Raw genomic sequence first — 20,652 nt, 5'->3', positions numbered from 1 at the left:
GGAAATACATATGTTGACAGGAAAGTAGGCTAGCTAGGACATCATATCATTGCATTCGGTCCGAATTTTATGGTCCTATGCCTTCCACAGACGATATATATATACAGTGAGGAAAATAAGTATTTGCTACCCTGCTATTTTGCAAGTTCTCCCACTTGGAAATCATGGAGGGGTCTGAAATTGTCATCGTAGGTGCATCTCCACTGTGAGAGACATAATCTAAAAAAAAAAATCCAGAAATCACAATGTATGATTTTTTAACTATTTATTTGTATGATACAGCTGCAAATAAGTAATTGCAATAAGTAAATAAGTAATTACAATTACAGAGGTCAAACGTTTCCTGTAGTTTTTCACCAGGTTTGCACACACTGCAGGGGGGATTTTGGCCCACTCCTCCACACAGATCTTCTCTAGATCAGTCAGGTTTCTGGGCTGTCGCTGAGAAACACGGAGTTTGAGCTCCCTCCAAAGATTCTCTATTGGGTTTAGGTCTGGAGACTGGCTAGGCCACGCCAGAACCTTGATATGCTTCTTACAGAGCCACTCCTTGGTTATCCTGGCTGTGTGCTTCGGGTCATTGTCATGTTGGAAGACCCAGCCTAGACCCATCTTCAATGCTCTAACTGAGGGAAAGAGGTTGTTCCCCAAAATCTCGCAATACATGGCCCCGGTCATCCTCTCCTTAATACAGTGCAGTCGCCCTGTCCCATGTGCAGAAAAACACCCCCAAAGCATGATGCTACCACCCCCATGCTTCACAGTAGGGATGGTGTTCTTGGGATCATTCTTCTTCCTCCAAACACGTTTAGTGGAATTATGACCAAAAAGTTCTATTTTGGTCTCATCTGACCACATGACTTTCTCCCATGACTCCTCTGGATCATCCAAATGGTCACTGGCAAACTTAAGACGGGCCTTGACATGTGCTGGTTTAAGCAGGGGAACCTTCCGTGCCATGCATGATTTCAAACCATGACGTCTTAGTGTATTACCAACAGTAACCTTGGAAACGGTGGTCCCAGCTCTTTTCAGGTCATTGACCAGCTCCTCCCGTGTAGTTCTGGGCTGATTTCTCACCTTTCTTAGGATCATTGAGACCCCACGAGGTGAGATCTTGCATGGAGCCCCAGTCCGAGGGAGATTGACAGTCATGTTTAGCTTCTTCCATTTTCTAATGATTGCTCCAACAGTGGACCTTTTTTCACCAAGCTGCTTGGCAATTTCCCCGTAGCCCTTTCCAGCCTTGTGGAGGTGTACAATTTAGTCTCTAGTGTCTTTGGACAGCTCTTTGGTCTTGGCCATGTTAGTAGTTGGATTCTTACTGATTGTATGGGGTGGACAGGTGTCTTTATGCAGCTAACGACCTCAAACAGGTGCATCTAATTTAGGATAATAAATGGAGTGGAGGTGGACATTTTAAAGGCAGACTAACAGGTCTTTGAGGGTCAGAATTCTAGCTGATAGACAGGTGTTCAAATACTTATTTGCAGCTGTATCATACAAATAAATAGTTAAAAAAATCATATATTGTGATTTCTGGATTTTTTTTTTAGATTAGGTCTCTCACAGTGGACATGCACCTACGATGACAATTTCAGACCCCTCCATGATTTCCAAGTGGGAGAACTTGCAAAATAGCAGGGTGTTCAAATACTTATTTTCATCACTGTATATATATATAGATAGATAGATAGATAGATAGATAGATAGATAGATAGATAGATAGATAGATAGATAGATAGATAGATAGATAGATAGATAGATAATTTAAAGGAGTAGTTCACTTAAAAATGAAAATTCTGTCATCATTAACTCACAATCAAGTAGTTTCAAACCTGTATGAATTTCTTTTTCTGCTGAACACAAAATAAGATATTTTGAAGAATGTCGCTAACCAGACAGTTGATGGACCCCATTGACTTCCATAGTAGGAAAAAAAATCTATAGAAATCAACGTGGTCCATCAACTGTTTGGTTACCGACATTCTTGTGAACTATTCCTTTAATTTATCTAAGTGAACTATTCCTTTAATTTAGTGATTGCTATCAGGATATGAAGAGACTTTCAACCAGCATAACAAAAAAAAAATTCTGAAACAAATCACCTACCCGGCCTTTAATAGTCCCATTAGATTATATCCCGATTCCTGTTTTTCCATCCCTTAATTTAAGTCCTCTTGAAATGATAATTAAGACGTTTGTTATACCATTTAAGATATTTAGGATTTTTTATGACCTTAAATTTCATAAAACTGAATTGTTTTTAGACTTAAGTACTTTTTTTTTCATCCAACACGTGCTCCTCTATTTTTAGTCACAAATGTGAGTGAAACGCTCGCAATGTCGATCCCTGTCTTCATGTGAAACCGAGCGGTGACGGGTCACAGACTCTGTGCCGAAAGCAGCCCAGCTACACAGGTGCGCTCTCTCTCCATCAAAGCGTGTAATACTGTGTACAGCAAACTGCTTAGAGGGAAAAGCATCCCTGCTCCAGACTCCCTGGCCCACAGACAGTGGCTCTCACCCCCATCTGGCCTGTAATAAGCTGTCACGGGAAGCCCTCTGAGGGAGCGGCGGTCTCCGGTGCGAGAGCACAGTTCTTACAGGCAGCATCTGTTTGGTGGCTGGTGTCTGGCTGCGGGCCATGACCCCTGTGCCTTGTACCGAGGCAGGCGTAATGCAATTTCTCATGACCCTTTGGGAGGAAGGCCTGTCCAGCTTCCTGTAAGCCTGTTGTTGTTGTTTCCTTCAAATGCTACCACCGTTCGGCTTGTAGAAACCGTTCCCTCAGGACGCAGGGCTCAGTTACGACCACACGCCACTCACTCAACCTGCAGTGTTGGCAGGCAGCTCTGAATTTGTATTACAGCAAATATAAGCATGAATATTCATAGTAATATTGACAATCATGCATTTTTAATAGTAGTCTGAATACACTACTGTTTAAATGTTTTCAATACTTTAATCAGCATGGATGCAGTAAATTTATCAAAATAATGTTCAAATTTTCCTGGATTTTCAGGTTCCACCAAAATATAAAGCAGCACAACTGTTTTCAACATTAATAATAATATGAAATGAGCACTAAATAGAATTTGAGTAAGACTTGAGTAATGGCTGTTGAAAGTTTATCTTTGTCATTACAGGATTAAATTACATTTTAAAATATATTAAAATAGAAATATTGAAAGATTTCATAATATTACTATTTTTACTGTATTTTTTGGCCAAATAAATACAGCCATGGCAAACATAAGAAACTTGGGGTACGTTTCCGCGAAAGCTATGTACTTAAAACGGAAAAAAAAATGTCCGCCAACATTGTCAAAATGATCCCGTTCGCACGGATCCGTGAAAACGACAAAAAATGCTGTATTTGGCCAGTAGTTGGCGATGTCGCTTAATGTAAAGTGAACACTATGTTCCTATAGACTGTACATGTTATACGCATGTGCATGATGTCACCGTTTTCACAAATTTGCGTTTTTGTAGTTGAAATGCATAAAAAGTTTTCAGTTTTTAGTTGAAAACAGTGTTGTGTAAAAACCAATAAAATATTGGTGGTTTATGTACAGTTGATATTTGTAAATATTGACATCAGCACATTTTTTTGTATTGGTATGAATACTAATTTGGACGTAATAATGTTGAAATTCATGAATTTGTCATATTAATATGAATGCTTATCAGCTTTGTACAAGTGTTGTTTGAATTTGGAAGATCATTGAATTGTCATTTTTTCAGATATTAGTACAAACTCGTTCTGTTTAAACTTGGAAGAATGCTGACAATCATGCAGTTTTTACTGATGTGAATCTTTTATACAAGTGCAAATATGTTGGCAAAAGGCAAAAAGTTGAAAAAGTTTACAGTTACAGAACCTAAGATAAACACTTTCCCTAAAATAAGATTTATCTGACAGTAAAAGCTGATTAAACAAATACATTACTCATTTACAGTACTTTGGCTACAAGTTTTTTGTAGTCTTTCTCTGCTTTTCTGTTTGCTGTGTTGTATTGCCACTTTTTTGTTCTTTGTACCACTTTTTTCGCCTGGAGTTCAGGATTCACTATATCAACCAATGAATCTCTCCAGCAACCCGCCAGCACTATCAAACATCTCCCGGGAGCCCAGATATTACCTCTCCCGCTCTGCCAGACGGCTCGGAGTGGACAGGTTCAACCTAACACTCCAGCCTTGTTTATACCGTGTTTAAGTCTTGAATAAATCAGGACAAATTGCTGTGGATGGTGCTCACTGCTGGGTCGAGTGCATAAATCCAATATTTTCATAAAAATCAAAATCTGGGAATGAGTTTATCATCTTAAATGGCGTAACCTTTCGTGTCCCTTCTCTTTCAGTGCTTTTCAAATACATTTTGAATACTTTCAGGTGCAAATATAACCCGACTTTATGTGTATCTCAGGTAAAACACACACCCAAGGACGCGGCAGATCTCACAACGATTTTTTTTTCCACTCTTCGGTTTTGTACCGCGCTGAATCACTCAGCATGCCTTAGAAATGGAGAGGAAATAGTCAGGAGGAGATGTGTTTTTCTGTGGGCTTCTGTATTCTTACAAATCAATTCTGGCTAATGGTTTTAAAAATCAAATGCTAACCTTTTCCTGTGCAGGGAGTGACCTTAGAACTCCGCTTTGCACATACAGCTTGTACATCACACTTCTTTATAGAGACGGGCAGACCCATTGCTCAAGGGAATATATGCCAACAGTTATTGGATATGTCAAAACAGAGACCTATTTCCTGTGAAAGAAAAGAGGGACAGAGAAGGACTGGGATGAGAAAAGGAGCTGAGGCTGTGCTGAATGAAAGCTTCATGTCGGGGTTTACAGTCTTTTAAAGCATCCCGACTGATCTGACATCAGACTTCGCTGTTTGAATTAAACCGTGTCTGTTTTACTTCACAGGGATATAAAGGGTTTAATGCTGTAGTGTGTCTTTATTTGAGGCCTGGAGGAAAGGGACAGAGTGGTGCATCCGCTGCCGAACAGTAACATGAAGATAGTGGAGGCAAAGAAGAGAGACAACAAAGAATAAAAACAATTATAGAACTTATTAAGAATTAATGTTGTGTGTTTTTAAAAGCAGTTAATAATTCATACTTGTATTTAGATCAAAACTGACTGTAAAGACATTTATAATGTTACAAAATATTTCTACTTCAAATAAATGCTGTCCTTATGGAAGTTCCATTCATCAAAGGAGCTTGAAGAAAATGTTGCACGATTTATGCAAAAATATTAGGCAGCAGAACAGTTTTCAACTTTGATAATAATAAGAAATGTTTCTTGAGCAGCAAATCGGCAAAATTTAAGGATCATGTGACTGGAAGTAATGATGCTTAAGATGCACAGAAATAAATGACATTTTAATAGATATTATATTATATATATAGTTATTTCGTATAGTTATATGTGTTATAATATATATATATATATATATACAGTAGTGTTTGTTTTTCAACGTATTTCACGTATTTGTAAAATATTTTACTAAACCGATGCAAAATGAATGCAGTTTTCACTAGTGGTCTCAAACCATTCTTTGTCATTGGTATCTGATAAATAATTTGAATATTATAAGATGCAGCTTTTCATACAGACAGGTGTTACAGATAATAGTTCAGTGAATTCTCATATCCTCTTGAATGCTTTGATTGTTAAACATTGTCTAAGTTGCAGTTGTGATTTTACATTGCTAAAAAGTATGTGTAAATATAAATTAGTGAGACAAATGCAATCTTTTCTCTCCTCAAAAGATTCACAAATACCAAACCCCCTTCACTCTCTCTCTCTCAGTCTTTCTCTCTCACTAAACAGCCCAGACTGACAGACCAGGGCAGCTTAATAAAGCATGAATCCTCCTGGAACAGCAGTTCACACTGTTATGATCCCTCTCTCTCTCACACCACCGACTACAGGCTCCCCTCTCCATCTATCACTTGCTTGTATTTCTCTCTCCCACACACACACACGCACACACAGAGAAAGAGAGAGAGGCAGAGAGACTCGGGTCTATCAGTCTGACAATATTTAAAGGGATAGTTCACCCAAAAATGAATATTCTGTCATAATTTACTCACCCTTATGTTGTTCCAAACCTGTATGAGTTTCTTCTGAACACAAATTAACTCAGTAATGATGACAGAATTTCATTTTTTGGGGGGGGTGGGGTGGGGTGGGGGTGAACTAACCCCTTTAAAGAAATAGTTCTCATCTTTTACTCTCTCATTTCATTCCAAATAAGTTTCTGAAGAAATACTGATGAATTTACTTGTCATTTTATTTACTGTGAATGGTGACTAGAGCTTTCAAGAATTAACAAAGGATGCAAATTGAAAGTATCATTCAGTAAACATGACTTCAAAGCAATAATCAAAATCTTTTTGATGTTCATTTAAATTCTGCTGTTTTGTTTTATCATGCCACTTTTATCTTTGTTTAAGTTTGCTTGTTGGTTTCATGACCCATTTGACCAGGATCCAGAGCTGGTGCGGAACATCTGTCGGTGGGTTCGGCAGGCTGTCCGTGTCCCGTTCTTTGCCAAACTCACCCCTAATGTGACCAACATCGTGGACATTGCCAAGGCTGCACATGAAGGTATTTGGCTGTTTTCATGGTATATTTATACCATTTTGATATGATTATAGTGGCAAATGTATTATTTACTTAGATTCTTTAACCCAGCTAAAGCTCCAATGATACAATCTACCTCAGCTTTCCCAGTAAGAGTCAACCAAACTACATTTCCCATCATTCTGCAGCGCATAAAAATAATAGAATACAAAGATAAACATCAAATAATGTGCATCCTTTGCCCTTGTTGTTTTTACTTGTACATATGCACATATAAAAGTCTTAAAGGTACATTGGCAAAAACAGCCTGTTTAATTCTAAAGGTCAGAGAATGATGGAAAATGGTCATATAAAACTAAATTGCACATTTTTGCTGCAAGAAACCTTGACTAATGTTATAAATGGACTTCATAAATGTCCTCAATAAAACGGTTTCCCAGTCCAGACGTTAGAGCTGCCCTAGAAACACGTTCCCCTCGCGACCTCGACTAACAGCCTGACTTCTCCTGTACCGAGTTAGAAACTCGACACAAACAGACCCCAAGGTTTTGGGATCCAGATTTCTTTTTAGGAATTTGGCCTTCCTCCCTCCCTTTCCCCATGCCTAATGTCTCTTCCCTGTTGGCGCAGGTGGAGCAGATGGCGTCACAGCCACCAACACGGTTTCAGGGCTGATGGGACTGAAGGCAGACGGCTCTCCCTGGCCTGGCATCGGTCGAGAAAGGCGCACCACATATGGTGGAGTGTCTGGTGAGTGTCACCCACCTCACTGGATCCATTCCTTTCTCCTCTGAGGTTTAACGGGTGTGTGGCACAGACAGACTATGTGTGCACATCTACTTTTTTCCCCCCCTGTTAAAGGTGTGTAGGAGTGCATGTGAATTCATGTGCATGTTTGTTTGTGTGTGTGTACTCTGGTCACAGGCTCTAATAGAGCAGACAGATGGAATGGAGGTTGGTGGAGTGCTGAAATCGTACAACAGCTGATCTGCAGGGCTTTTGCTACAAGATAAAACAGTTTGTGCACTATAATTTGAAATATGGACATCTTGCCAGCATATATTATACAAGGTTTGGTAGCAGCACGGCTCATTTTCTACGCCATGAGGTGACCATGAGAACATTTGCACTTTCAAATTTTGTGTTTTATTATCTTCAGGTCATAGAAAAATCGGAAATATAAGCATAATGTGGAACTGGGTGCGTGTGTGTGTGTATTTTAATTTAAAATTAAATATTATAATTATAATTTTCAATTATAAATAATTAAATATATATATTTTTTTAATTTTATACAAATTACATTATAAAGCATATTTATTTATATAACTAAAACCTTTTTTTTTTTTTTTTTTTTTTTCTAGGTTTAAATAAATTACCATAGTTTTCAATCCCAGATTGAAATCCTTGATTTTAGACCTCACTGTATGAAGTCTCCCATCTCCAGCAAAGTACATACTTTTACTGCATTATAATTGCTTTAGTCAGATATTGTTTCCTTTCCATTTCAGTGGTGCACTTTTGTCTGGTTCTGCTGGTGATTATGGGCACATATGAGTCCCACACCTGCCAGTGGCCAGTGACTTAAGAAAATGTACAGGCCATTAATATTTTTTACTGGCCTGAAACAGGCAGTTATGACACCAAAATTTTATATACCAGTGAAAATGCACAATTCTCTATTCCAATTTCGATACCACAGCAAAATCTGTGAGCCTAACTAATATACATTTAAAACATTATTAAAGACAAGTAAACAGCCAGTAATAAAATAAGAACAAATAATCAAATTTCAAGCAAAAGCACAAATAATTACAATATAACAACAATATAAATGAAATAAACAGTGCTTTTCAGGTTTTTTCTTACAGTAGTTTTCAGGTACAGACATTTAATTAAGTAAGCAAATATAAAATAACAATGCATAGTCTTCACTGTATAAATTAATCATCCTTATTAATTAATCCTTATTAAAGTTACAAAAGTTATTCAGTCAAGAGCAGTGATTTTTTTTCTTTGTCCTTTGTTATAAAAACACAGACAGTTTCAGGAATATTAGGCTGCTGTCACTTTAAGAGCGAATGCACAGATCTAATATACTGATACTGTACACATGCATTTACTTTCTCAACATAAATTTGTGAATTTGTCCTCTCAAGTGCAAGAAGACGTGAAAGAGAGCTCAGTTTAGTATTTTAGGCCCTGAGGATAAGATATTGTAGTTGTTCAAGATGTTCCCAGATAACCTCACCAAAATCTTTAGAGTATGGATATTTTGTCTCATGAGTGTGTAGCAAGAGCTTTCAGGAGAGCAGATTTTCAGGAGAAACAGAGAGCTTTGAAATGCGGTCCTCTGGTTGCCATGGCATATTGACGTTCTCTGTCACTGTACGGCTCTCTATGAAGACATTAGACAGATATGTCTTCAAAAGAATAATGTTTTTCTTCACCACTCTACAGGCACTATGCTGATGGGTTTCACACTGATATCTGTCCACTGACATCTGAAGGATTCTGACTGTGGCGCTTTTTTTAGAGCATTTTCATTCCATTTATTAGTGGTACTTACTAAGCTATGATTCACTTAGTGTTGCCCCGTACTCAGGGTTAGAGATTTGAATGCAATATTTTTCTAAGCAAAGTTTTAAACCAGTTTGTTACTCGTCGCTCATTGTTTGGGCTACCAACATGAATGAGACCTCAAATTAGGGGTGAGCGATATTATTTCATGATAACGATATATATATCACAATATAGTTATTTCTGTTAACATTCTGAGGTGTCAATAGTTATGTGCTACACATATATATTTACATACCGCGATAAACAAAATATAGCAAAACCTATAAATGTAGACATTTTATACCGTTGCCACGATATATATACAGTCATACTGCCCAGCCCTACCTCAAATCATGCAATCATTAAACACAAGTTGCGATAAAGGAAATTGATTGGATGGTTGTGGTTTGCTATTGGTCAGTCTCGTGTGAGTGACAGGTTGTCCCGCCCTCGCGCCAGTAAACACGTCATCTCAGAAGAAAAGAGATGTGGCTGCAAGAGTGAAGAGAAGTTATTGTGATTAAAGATTATGAGGGCTCATGAATTTAAAAAGTAATGACTTCTGTTAGGTCCGTTTAGCACGTGTTTATATTGAAAACAATGGAAAAGCAGCGCCGTGAAATGCTAAAACGCATTCTGTGGAAACTGCCCCATACACTCTTGAGTATCTGAGGCAGGAGCTGTAGAGTCTCCACCCTCTTCTGTAGAGGAGGGCGGGGACCAACAGCTCATTTGCATTTTAAGATAAACACACAAAAACAACATGTTTTTGCATAATGGTATTATGAGCTGAAACTTCACAGACACATGGGGACACTTAAGACTTATATTACATCTTGTAAAAAGGGGCATAATACGCCCCCTTTAAAGTGAGGTGATTGGCGATTTCTGTCTGCACGAACAACAGAGACCATTGGCTATGCAACAAAGTTGCAATAAGATCAACTTTATGCAAATTAGTTGCTTAGTAACTGCAAAGCAATGTGACCACTCAGAACACCTTGCAACACCTTGGCAACAACCAATGGAAAACGCTTTCTGAAGAAAATGTAAAAATGTGGTTTATTCATCATTGTTCTTTATTTATCTTTAATTTCATGGAAACATGCTGATAACAGTGTGATCAAGTATCAAGTGTCGTGCGTTCACTATTGTGTGATGTTTTGTGCCTTAACAAGGCTTATATTCACACACACACACCGTTCTTCAGGGATTCTCAGACCAGCGGTGTGTTCATTCCCTTCCTCAATAATTCATGTGGATGCAGTTGCTCTCTGGTTCTCTGTACTGTATCACTGTGCTATTGCTGTGCTGTTGCATAGTTAATGCCTTTTATGAGGCATTCTTTCATTGTGTGTGTGTGTGTGTGTGTGTGTGTGTGTGTGTGTGTGTGTGTGTGTGTGTGTGTGTGTGTGTGTGTGTGTGTGTGTGTGTGTGTGTGTGTGTGTGTGTGTGTGTGTGTGTGTGTGTGTGTGTGTGTGTGTGCGTATGTTTGTTTGTGTGTTTGAACAGATTGACAAGGGCCAGAGTCTGTCTTATCTGCTAGCCTCCTATCCATATCTTCCTCTATTTCATTCTCATACAATCCCTGAAAACCAGGAAAAAAAAAAGTGCATTGGTTTTGTAGACAAGAACTGGGCTAGCCGAGGTGCAGCATTAAAAATTAATCGTGAAACTATTGCAGCAGTATTTTATGTTAGCAGAACTACTCAATGTCATCTTTTTCCCATTTAAGCTGTGGCAGTTTGCAGCTCGGTGACATCCCCCATGAGCGGAGCCGGCCCCCGAACTGCAAGGGTCTCCCCGGCTCCACCCACCAAACATCCATCACCCTCCGCTCTGACTGCAGGCCTTCGAGCTGCCAGCGCTGACGCTGCCAACAGCCTGGAAACAAATATACCTATGATGTACTGTTGTTCACCAGGGCTTTAGCCGCAGTGCTTAAATTTAAAGGGGACGTCTCATGGAAAAACTGATTTGCTGTTGCGGAAACAGTTTGATGTACTGCACAGTCATGAGCTCATTAACATGTGACCGCCCACGTAGGGGTTAAACTGGGATTTTGAGGTGGTGATACTGGTAGTCTAAGCAAGATATGGCCTGACCTTACTCACAATACCCCCAAAAGTATAGCCATATACAGTATGTTGAAACCCTCTTTTACGATAGAACATGAAATTAAATTAAAGTTAAAAGCCAACTAATGTTAAAGGCACACTATGTAACTTTTCGCCACTAGAGGTCGTTTATTCAAAACGAAGGCGTAGCTTGATGACGCCTTGATTTCGTGGAATCATGGGACTCGGCCAGAAATCATATTCATGGATGACCAGTAATGTATTAAAGTTACAAAATCCTTTGGAGCAGAACGAGGCCGCTGGAGCGATTGCTAATGACAGACAAGCACGACACACGGCATGGTAAATATGGTACTCGCGGTAAATCAAGAAAACGAGATTTAAACAAAAAGACTAAGGGCCCTATTTTAACGATCTGAAACGCAATTGTCAAAGCGCAAAGCGCAAGTAACTTTGTGGGCGGGTCTCAGCGCTGTTGCTATTTTCCTGGCGGGATAAATGGCTCTTGCGCTCGGCGCAAAAAAAAGAGGTTGGTCTGAAGTAGCTTCATTATTCATAGGTGTGGTTTGGGCGTAACGTGAAATAAACCAATCAGAGCATCATCTCACATTCCCTTTAAGAGCAGACGCGCTTTTTCGTTGGCGTATTGCTATTATAACGGCGGATTTGCCAGGCGCGCGCCAGGAGCGGTTCACAGCCGAGGAGACAGACGTTCTCGTCACGGCCGTAAAACACAGAGAAGTGACGTTGGGGATGGAGAAACACACCCAAATTAGCTTCGGTTAAACAGGCATATAATAATGTGGGTAAATGTGTAAGCTAGATGTATGGTTTTATAATAAATTGTCTATCTATCTATCGTTCTATCGTTCTATCTATCTATCGTTTGTAATAATATGATTTGCAAAAATGAAAACTGCTGCTTCTGTGTAGATTAGAGAATCAATGTGTATGCGCGTTGTGCACGCTATACATTATGGTCAAGCATGCGCCCTTAAAATAGCATAATGAACAACGCGCAACGCGCCACTGACTTTAGACTAGGTTTTTTCTGGCCAGTGGTGCAATTGTTTTATGGAACAGTAAAATAGCACCAGGGATTGTTTGCGCCGGAACACGCCTCCTTTTTTGCGCTGAACCGCCCAGGGAGCGCAAGTTCATTCCCTAGTTTAGCGACGTGCTTCTATGGAGGGAAAAGCGCGCTTTGCACGGGTGCAAAATAGGAATGAAACATGCGTCGATGTACAAAGTCAATTGCGCTGGGTGCAAGATAGGGCCCTAACTGTGTTAACGATTAGTTTTCTATCGATGAATGTATCCAAACAGTTGCTCACCTTTCTAATAAAACACATAATATATAAAGCGTCTTTGATGTTTCCATGGTTTCTACAAAATAATACCGTAAATCGAGGGTAACGCTGGTATGATGTCATTGATAGGCAGCAGATGGACACAGTCCGTGTTCTGGTTAAAACTGCTTATTTCTCTGAATTTAAACATTCTTAGAAACATTTGGGACAATGTAAGTACACAAATCAACAAAACATCTTGTTCAAAACATTGTTCTAGTGGCTTTTGGATATTTTGATCCAAAAATCTTACATAGCGTGCCTTTAACAAATAGTGCCTATTACCTAAATATATGAATGGATAAAATTAGTGCATGTGTGTTTGGGAGAGAGAAATTGTTCATGTAAGTTGTCAGAAAGTGATTTTATGTGTAGTTATTTTGTCCTCACCTGCAGCGAAGACCTCAAAGCGTTAGATTAGACTTAAGCTTCAGGATGAAGAGCTGTGGTTCACATGCTGTTTCTGAGCCAAATAACCACCTCTTATCTGCAGTGATTGTAGTTATTTAACCCATTTGTGTAAACACACATTGTCCTCGTAGGAAGAGACTCACATACACACTTCACAGTCTCTCAGAGAGAGTGTTTGTGTGTTGCAGCTGATAGTGATCATATACCTTTGAGATCACAGGCTCTGACTTTTATTTCACAGACAACTCGCTACACTTTTCATGCACAACACACACGCTCGTGCAGGACGCATAAACGAACACTCTCACATTTACATTTAGTGCACTTCTGACAGAACACACTGCTTTTTTAAAGTGCAGTACTGTATAAATAGACATGGAAAACATATTTTTCTCACTGAATGAATGGTAAAGACTAATGATGCTTTAGAAAAACAAACACTGTACTGAAAACCACCCAAACTTAGAGAAATCCAACATGAAATATTCATCCAAAATTCAATTTCTCTACTTCTCAGACAAAACATGGTCCTTGTTATTATAGTGTTTTACGGTACAGTGGAGTGTATTACAGTACAGTGCTACTGTTGTCTACAATAAGAATAGTTTGAGTATTTGTGTTAGCATTTGTATTACTGCAGTGTGCCGATACTTGGATTCGTAACTCTTGGTTTAGAGTTATAGTTCAACAGACTGCAGTGTAGTTTAGTGTAGTTTGTGTTCATACAGTAAGTACATTGTAAGCTGCTTCATAGCTAGCTTTCTGCAAGCTAATCATAATTTAAAGTACAGTTGTTACGTACAGTCAAGCTCCATTTTTATTTTATTTTGGAAGTATGATTGAATTTATTTTTTTCTTAGCTTTTATTTTATTTTATCCCTATATTAGATTTTTTTTTTTTTTTTCCTTAACTTAACTTAACTTAACATTGCTTTTATTTTATTTTATTTTAATTGTATTGTTTTATTTTATACTGGTCTGTGTTTACTTATTTCTACAGCTCACTTGTGTTTTTCTCAACAAATAATTTGATTAATTAATCGTCATATCATGCGTTCTCACATCATTTATTTAATTAACATTTTTAATTGGAAAGCCTATTTGTATAGTATAGTATAGTACTTTATATTCCCACACAGCCACAAAACATAAAAAGAAGTTTGAATTTTAAGGCCTCGTTCAATCTTTGGTCCGGCTGACCTACCAAACTAAAGTTTTTTTAAACAACCCTCACTTTTTGCAAGTCAAATTTTCCATTTAATGGATTTTAGATTCACTCCAGAGTGTCTGTATGTGGCTTGTAGCGACTGACAATTAAAAGTGCTCTGGGAGGTTCCTTTCAATAGCTGAGCTGAGCGCTGAGACGTGTGTACGTGTGTGTGTTTGTGTGAGTATTGACCTTTCTGAGAGTGCATTAGCACAGTGTCATGGAGTGGGTGGAATCAGGGCCCCTTTGAGAGCTGCAGGATGTGGCCATGGATGTGTTTGCCTGTCTGCCTACCATTTTCAGAGAGAGAGAGAGAGAATGTATCACTCAGTTGTTCCCATGAGATACCCTCACTGTGTAAGTTATGCCCCTCTACTACTTTTTCAATTCTTTTAAAGGGATAGTTCAATCAAAAAAATGAATACGCGGTCATTGTTTACTCACCCGTAGGCTATGTTGTTCCAAACCTTTCTGCCTTCTGTGGAAATCAAATTTTTTAAAGGATACCCTGACAATTCATTCCAAAATAATGAATAAGTGAATGAGGACAGAAGCCACCAAGCTTTAAAATGACCCCTCAAAAAAGTGCTATTAAAGTATCATAAAACTGGTCTGTACGGCAAACAATTCTAACAAGTTCGGTTTACTTAAAGGGATAGTTCATCCTAAAATGAAAATTAAGTCATCATTTACTCACCCTGGTGTTGTTCTAATGCAGTATGCCGTTCCTTTTTTTTTTTTTTTTGACCACAACTGGAGACATTTTTAAAAAAAATGTCCCGCTAGCACCAAATGCGACCATCATCAAGCTTTTAAAAAACTATTACAGAGTGGTCCCATGCAACACGTGTCTCATATTCCAAGTGTTCTGGGGAATTGCGATAGGGTTTGGTGAAAGACAAACCAAAATTGAATGTATTATTTAACAAAAATCCTGACCGTGGCCATTGGTCTTCTGTGCTCGACTGCGCGTTCATGAGACTCTATTGGCGCTACATTAAATAATATTATTCTCAGTGTGGATTTTCAAGTAAACTGAACTTCCTCAGACAAAAACAAAATTTGATGTTGTTATTCATTTAAAAGCTGAGAGAGAGAAGTACAGTAGCAATGTCCGATTTGTGAATGAATCATTCTTTGGAGTCGGACCTGTTGCCAAACCGATCCGAATGATTTGTTCATGAATCTAATTGTTTTGGTTATCTAGTTTAACTTAAAGGGATAGTTCACCCAAAAATGAACATTCTGTCATGAATTACTCACCCTCATGTCGTTCTAAACTCGTAAGACTTTCGTTCATCTTCAGAACACGAATGAAGATCTTTTTGATGAAATCTAAGAACTTTCTGTATGTGAATATAAAAGCCATCTATTCATCATATAAAACGATCAAGTCTCTTCTGAAAATTTGGACTAAACCGCTCAATTCATATGGATTAGTTTAACGATCTCATTATGAACTTTTTGAAGCATCAAATTGGTATTTTTGTAGCTGTCTGTGAAGGGACAGAAAGCTCTCAGATTTCATCAAAAAAATCTTCATTTGTGTTCCGAAGATGAACGAAAGTCTTACGGGTTTGGAACGACATGAGGGTGAGTAATTAAAAACAGAATTTTCATTTTTGGGTGAACTATCCCTTTAATGATGCAATGATTCAAAATGACTGAAAGCAGTTTACAGCTTACTGGAGGAGAATAGATTGTATTATGAATATGACTTAAATTTGGGTCTGTTTGTCATACAAAATTATAATGACTTCTCTTCTGAAGTCATATTCATAATATAATGTATTCTCCAGTAAGTCATATGGTCCTGGTTTCACAGACAGGGCTTAGATTAAGCCAGGATTAGGTTTTAGTTCAATTAAAACATTTAAGTTGCTTTTATAAATGTGCCTTGGAAGAAATATTACTGGTGTGCATCTTGAGACAAAACAATGTCACTGAAATATTTTGAGATCTGTCAGTGCAAGTTGCTTTCAGTTAAAACATCTTAAACATGCATTTTAGTCTGGGACTAGGCTTAAGCCTTGTCTGTGAAACCAGGGAATGGATTACTCGTACTGTATTAAACCTTAATGGTGTTTGTTTTGTCATTTTGGAGCCTGACGGTCTTTATTCACTTTTACTATATTGAAAAGAGTCGGTTCATATGGATTTGGAAGGGTGATTTTTTTTTTTTTTTTTTTTTTGTTATTCCTTCAACATTTTACGTATCACAACGATTTTATTCCTTCAACCCTCAGAGAAAACACACCTGTGCATCGGTTTCTAACCCCTGGAGCTCCAATCTCACCTCATCTTTTCCCAACATACCCATAATGCCTCATTCTACGTGCCTGTTGTGGTGATTGCCATGCTGAAGGTAACAGAAGCGTGATCTTTCTGTAATGACAGTGAGAGAACGCCGCTCGTCTCCCGGCACGTTTGAGCGCCGCGGTCACCCGCTGTACGTTCAGCCACATTACCGTCAAATGCAAAAGCTCACACTCTGAGTACACACTGTTTTAGTTTACTAGTTAAACAATCCTCCGAGAGTTTCGACACAGATGCGGTGCTGCATAAAGAAAAAATACAGTCCCAGTTCTGAGGCTGTGGTTCTCGCTCAGGTCATAAATACATCGTCTATGTGAGAGGGGCTCTTGGGAAATATGTTGAGTTTTGTTTGCTTGTGTTTTTCTTTTTGCTTTTTTTGTATTTGCATCTAGCTAGATCAGTGCATTACCTCCTGCTTGGTGCGTACGGAGCGGAGGTGATATGGTAAAGATGCAGGGAGCTCTCGGCTGTTTAATTCGTGGCCTGCCGTGTTGGACAGAGCACGGTACAGTAGGTCTGATTAATTAAATTCGCCTCGCTCAGGACGGATTTCTCACCGCTGTCAAGATTTCAATTTTATGTTAAATATTCTCTAAAGGGCAGGCCCTTAAATCTTATGGGCGGAGAGCGGCAGTGGGCTGTGAACATAACCATAGGCTAACTGCTAATGATAAGAACATGCACCAGAAGAGGCATCTATAACACTCTTGTGTCCATCGACCTACAGTAGTAAAGGACAGTCAAACATGAGCTTGAGACTTTGATATCAGCGTGTCAGTATTCATCATAAACTAATTAATGTGTTAGGTTAAATGAAGTAGCTTAAAGGGTTAAAACGTGTTACTATAGGGGATATATTAAATATAATAAATAATAATAGATACATTACCATTCAAAAGTGTTTTTTGGTTAGACTTTACTATAAGGTTCATTAGTTAACATTAGTTAAAGCTGCAGTCCGTAACTTTTTGGGGTTAAAAATGATCCAAAATAATTTTTTGAACAAGTGCATAACCAGCCAGTGTTTAGAACTCTCTGCTTGCCGTAGCTCGATTCAAAATGGCAAGCTTGTAATAATGTATTTAATTCCAGTGGTACTGGTGGATTTCCGCGGGAAATTCGAGCATGTCTTTGCGTCATTACGTCACATCTGTACACATAAAGAAAGTGTCCAGGCTAGTAGGCTATATTGCGTGTGAAGATGTTGGAGGTGGAGATTTATAGCCTTTTCTCACAGCACTTGATATAATTAAACTTATTTAATAAGAACATAAGAATAGAACCTTTTCTATTTTAATATATTTTAAAATGTAATTTATTCTTGTGATGCAAAGCTTTATTTTCAGCATCATTACTCCAGTCTTCAGAGTCACATGATCCTTCAGAAATCATTCTAATATGCTGAATTGCTGCTAAAAAAAGGTATCTTATTATAAATGTTGAAAACACCTTCATATATTTGTGGAAACCATGATAAAAAAAAATTTAACAGCATTTATTTAAAATTTATATTTTTGTAACAATGTAGTGTACATTACATAATATACTATGATACCGTTAAGTCCGAAAGTCTGACATCATGTTTAAAAATCTGTGTTTCTTAATCATAAATAATCATCTCAAAATAAAAGTTTTAAGATATTGAAAACTTTTGAACTAGGAAACATTATGAACATTTAGCGGTATCTGCAAAAGAGCTTTTTTTTTTTTTTTTAGCTTTTTTTAGTCATTGATCGATAAATATATCTTTGTGATTTATTAATGCAGCGGCATAAGTGATTTCAGTGCATGCTTTGTCCTCATTTGCATCATAATTGGATTAGTATTAAATAGGTGGGAAATTTAGAACAGGTTACAGTACATGGCTTTGCACATCTAAAAGTAATAATGAGTAGTTTAAGCGTTAATTACAGCACATCATCCGCCCCCATACCTTACTTTGTGAGCTGGTTTTTATAATTACAAAAACCTGCTTTGATTAGATGTAACAACGGTGTATTAACCTGTACCGTAACTTTTCAGATATCTGCAACATGATGTTGTTAAGATCAGTTAAATAATAAGGGTTGTGTTCTTATTCTACTCAACCTGTACAGGGTGTGTAATGCAGGCATTCAAGCCATGAATAAATATATGTTAAACAGGCTATGATGTTATGTAACATCTGCTTCTATTTGATGCATTTAATTTCGTCCTTACGCATCCCAGTTAGTTGAACAATACCTTGCAATGAATCGTCTGCCAAATGCATGCATTTATTTGTGAAGCACAATCATATTTAAAATAAAAACAAATAATGCTGAAAAAAATTACTTGAAGGGAAAAGGCATTTGGGTGGGGTAACAGTAATACGAGAATTTAATATTGGATATCTTACATTTTAGATGCAATATGGCAAATTGTTTTGTCTGTTTTTGTGTGAATGTGAGAATGGTTACAAAAGAAAAGCTTTGAAACCACCTCCGCCATTATCAGTGGTGGGGGAAAGTCACTTTTAAAAGTAATGTGTTACAATATTGTATAACTCCCTATAAAAGTAACTAGTTACGTTACTTAGTTACTTTATTATGGAAAGTAATGTGTTGCGTTAGGTTTGCTATCTTCCAGGCGTTTTTTTTTTTTTTTTTTTTTTTTACCGAGAACTTAACAACTATGAACATGCTTCTTCATTTTCTTTTAAAAACACATTGAGAATATTATTATATTCTTACCATTCCTGACACGGGGTTAGTCTGTTCCCATGTACGCATTAGTGCACGTCTAAGTGACAATGTTATAGAGAAGAGAGAGAATTTTAATTCAGTTGTTTAAAAAAAATTCAAGCTAATTAATTAAACTGAAAAGTAATGTGAAATATTTATGTGTTAGGTTACTCATTACATCAAAGCAGTAATCTGATTACATAATGCACATAGCTTTTCATGCGTCCAACACTGTCCATTATATACAAGAGCCATTGTACCTTGAAGCAAAGGTATGCTTGATTGTTGTGGCTGTAGAGTAGAGTGTACCATGTGTTTTTTTGGTCCTTTTCCCATTCATTAATCATTATTTGAGTGAGTTTCTCAGCTGTAGGAGGCGATGTGCTTTGTCAGTGTCTAAAGCCAGCAGTGGTGATGTGAAAGGAGGCATTTGTGCTGAGGTCGTCACACACTTCACAATGTGCAGTGGCCTTAACTGACCACAGACGCCCAGCATTCTGACCAGATCTCTGAATTATGCATCAGTCCCTTCCTGACCACTAGATAGTACACAATGATACCAGAAACAGTTTCCATAGTGTCACACACCATGTAGTATGCTTTAAGGAGCGCTCTGCGTTTGCAGGTTCATAAACACATTTTGGCTTTTTTTTTTTTTTTTAGCTATTTTGCATCATTGTAACCTGCATCGAGGTGAATTCCTTGATTATCTTGACTTGGGATGTAATGTTTACAAATAATTAGAGTTTTTTTTTTTTTGCAGTTTGCTATCAGTTTTCAGTGTGTCAGCCGACGTTTTTGAGGCTGGCGGCGATGGCTTCGTGCCCCTCACCGTTTTCAGCAGATTCTGGCACGTTACTTTGTTTAATCGGATAATTGTATAAATGTAATGCCATCATTTCATCAAAGAGAAAAGGTGAACTGATGACATTTTCTCAAATGTCAGAGTTATCTTAAGTCTTTTATTACATCACATTTAAACGAGGACACACATTCGCCATCTCCTGATGCTATTATTGTAACATACAATCAGGCATTCATAGAAATTACTTATTATACTAATGTGACTGTCAGGAAAGACAGCGGATGGGTCCGTCAGGGTGATTAGGTGTGGGGTTTGTGTGGCCAAATAAACCAGAATTATAATTTTGAACTAGATTTTTACATTTTATGAAGAAGATGTAGTTATTGTCTGTGCAAAATCTCTCACACTGTATGTTGTGACAGACAACTATTGTAGTCGTCCAGTCCGGCTCCGTTCGCACTGCAAAGTGTTCTTGATCTGTATTTTGTCTAGTTTTCTATTAAAATGTTTTGAACATCCTTAAAACAAGATCAGTTTAATTGTATTTATTTATTTTATTCATTTTCATTCAAATTATATTCAAAGAATGTATTTTGCACTGAGAAAATACATGCAAATTGT

The 20,652-nt window shown here is 37.8% G+C and overlaps 1 protein-coding gene across 4 annotated transcripts in view; it reads left to right on the top strand.

Annotated features, from left to right (window-relative positions):
- dpyda (dihydropyrimidine dehydrogenase a) overlaps positions 1 to 20,652 on the top strand; it is a 179,251-nt gene that overhangs the window by 124,647 nt on the left and 33,952 nt on the right. For all 4 annotated transcript variants that reach the window (XM_079863361.1, XM_079863359.1, XM_079863360.1 and 1 more), the window contains 2 exons: positions 6,505 to 6,625; positions 7,232 to 7,351. In XM_079863361.1, coding sequence (XP_079719487.1) covers positions 6,505 to 6,625; positions 7,232 to 7,351 — 241 coding nt within the window. The remainder of the gene's footprint in view (positions 1 to 6,504; positions 6,626 to 7,231; positions 7,352 to 20,652) is intronic.

This window comes from Squalius cephalus (assembly GCF_949319135.1).
Source record: "Squalius cephalus genome assembly, chromosome: 25".
In the NCBI taxonomy this organism is placed as follows: Eukaryota; Metazoa; Chordata; class Actinopteri; order Cypriniformes; family Leuciscidae; genus Squalius; species Squalius cephalus.
This window is presented reverse-complemented; position numbering and strand designations above follow the sequence as displayed.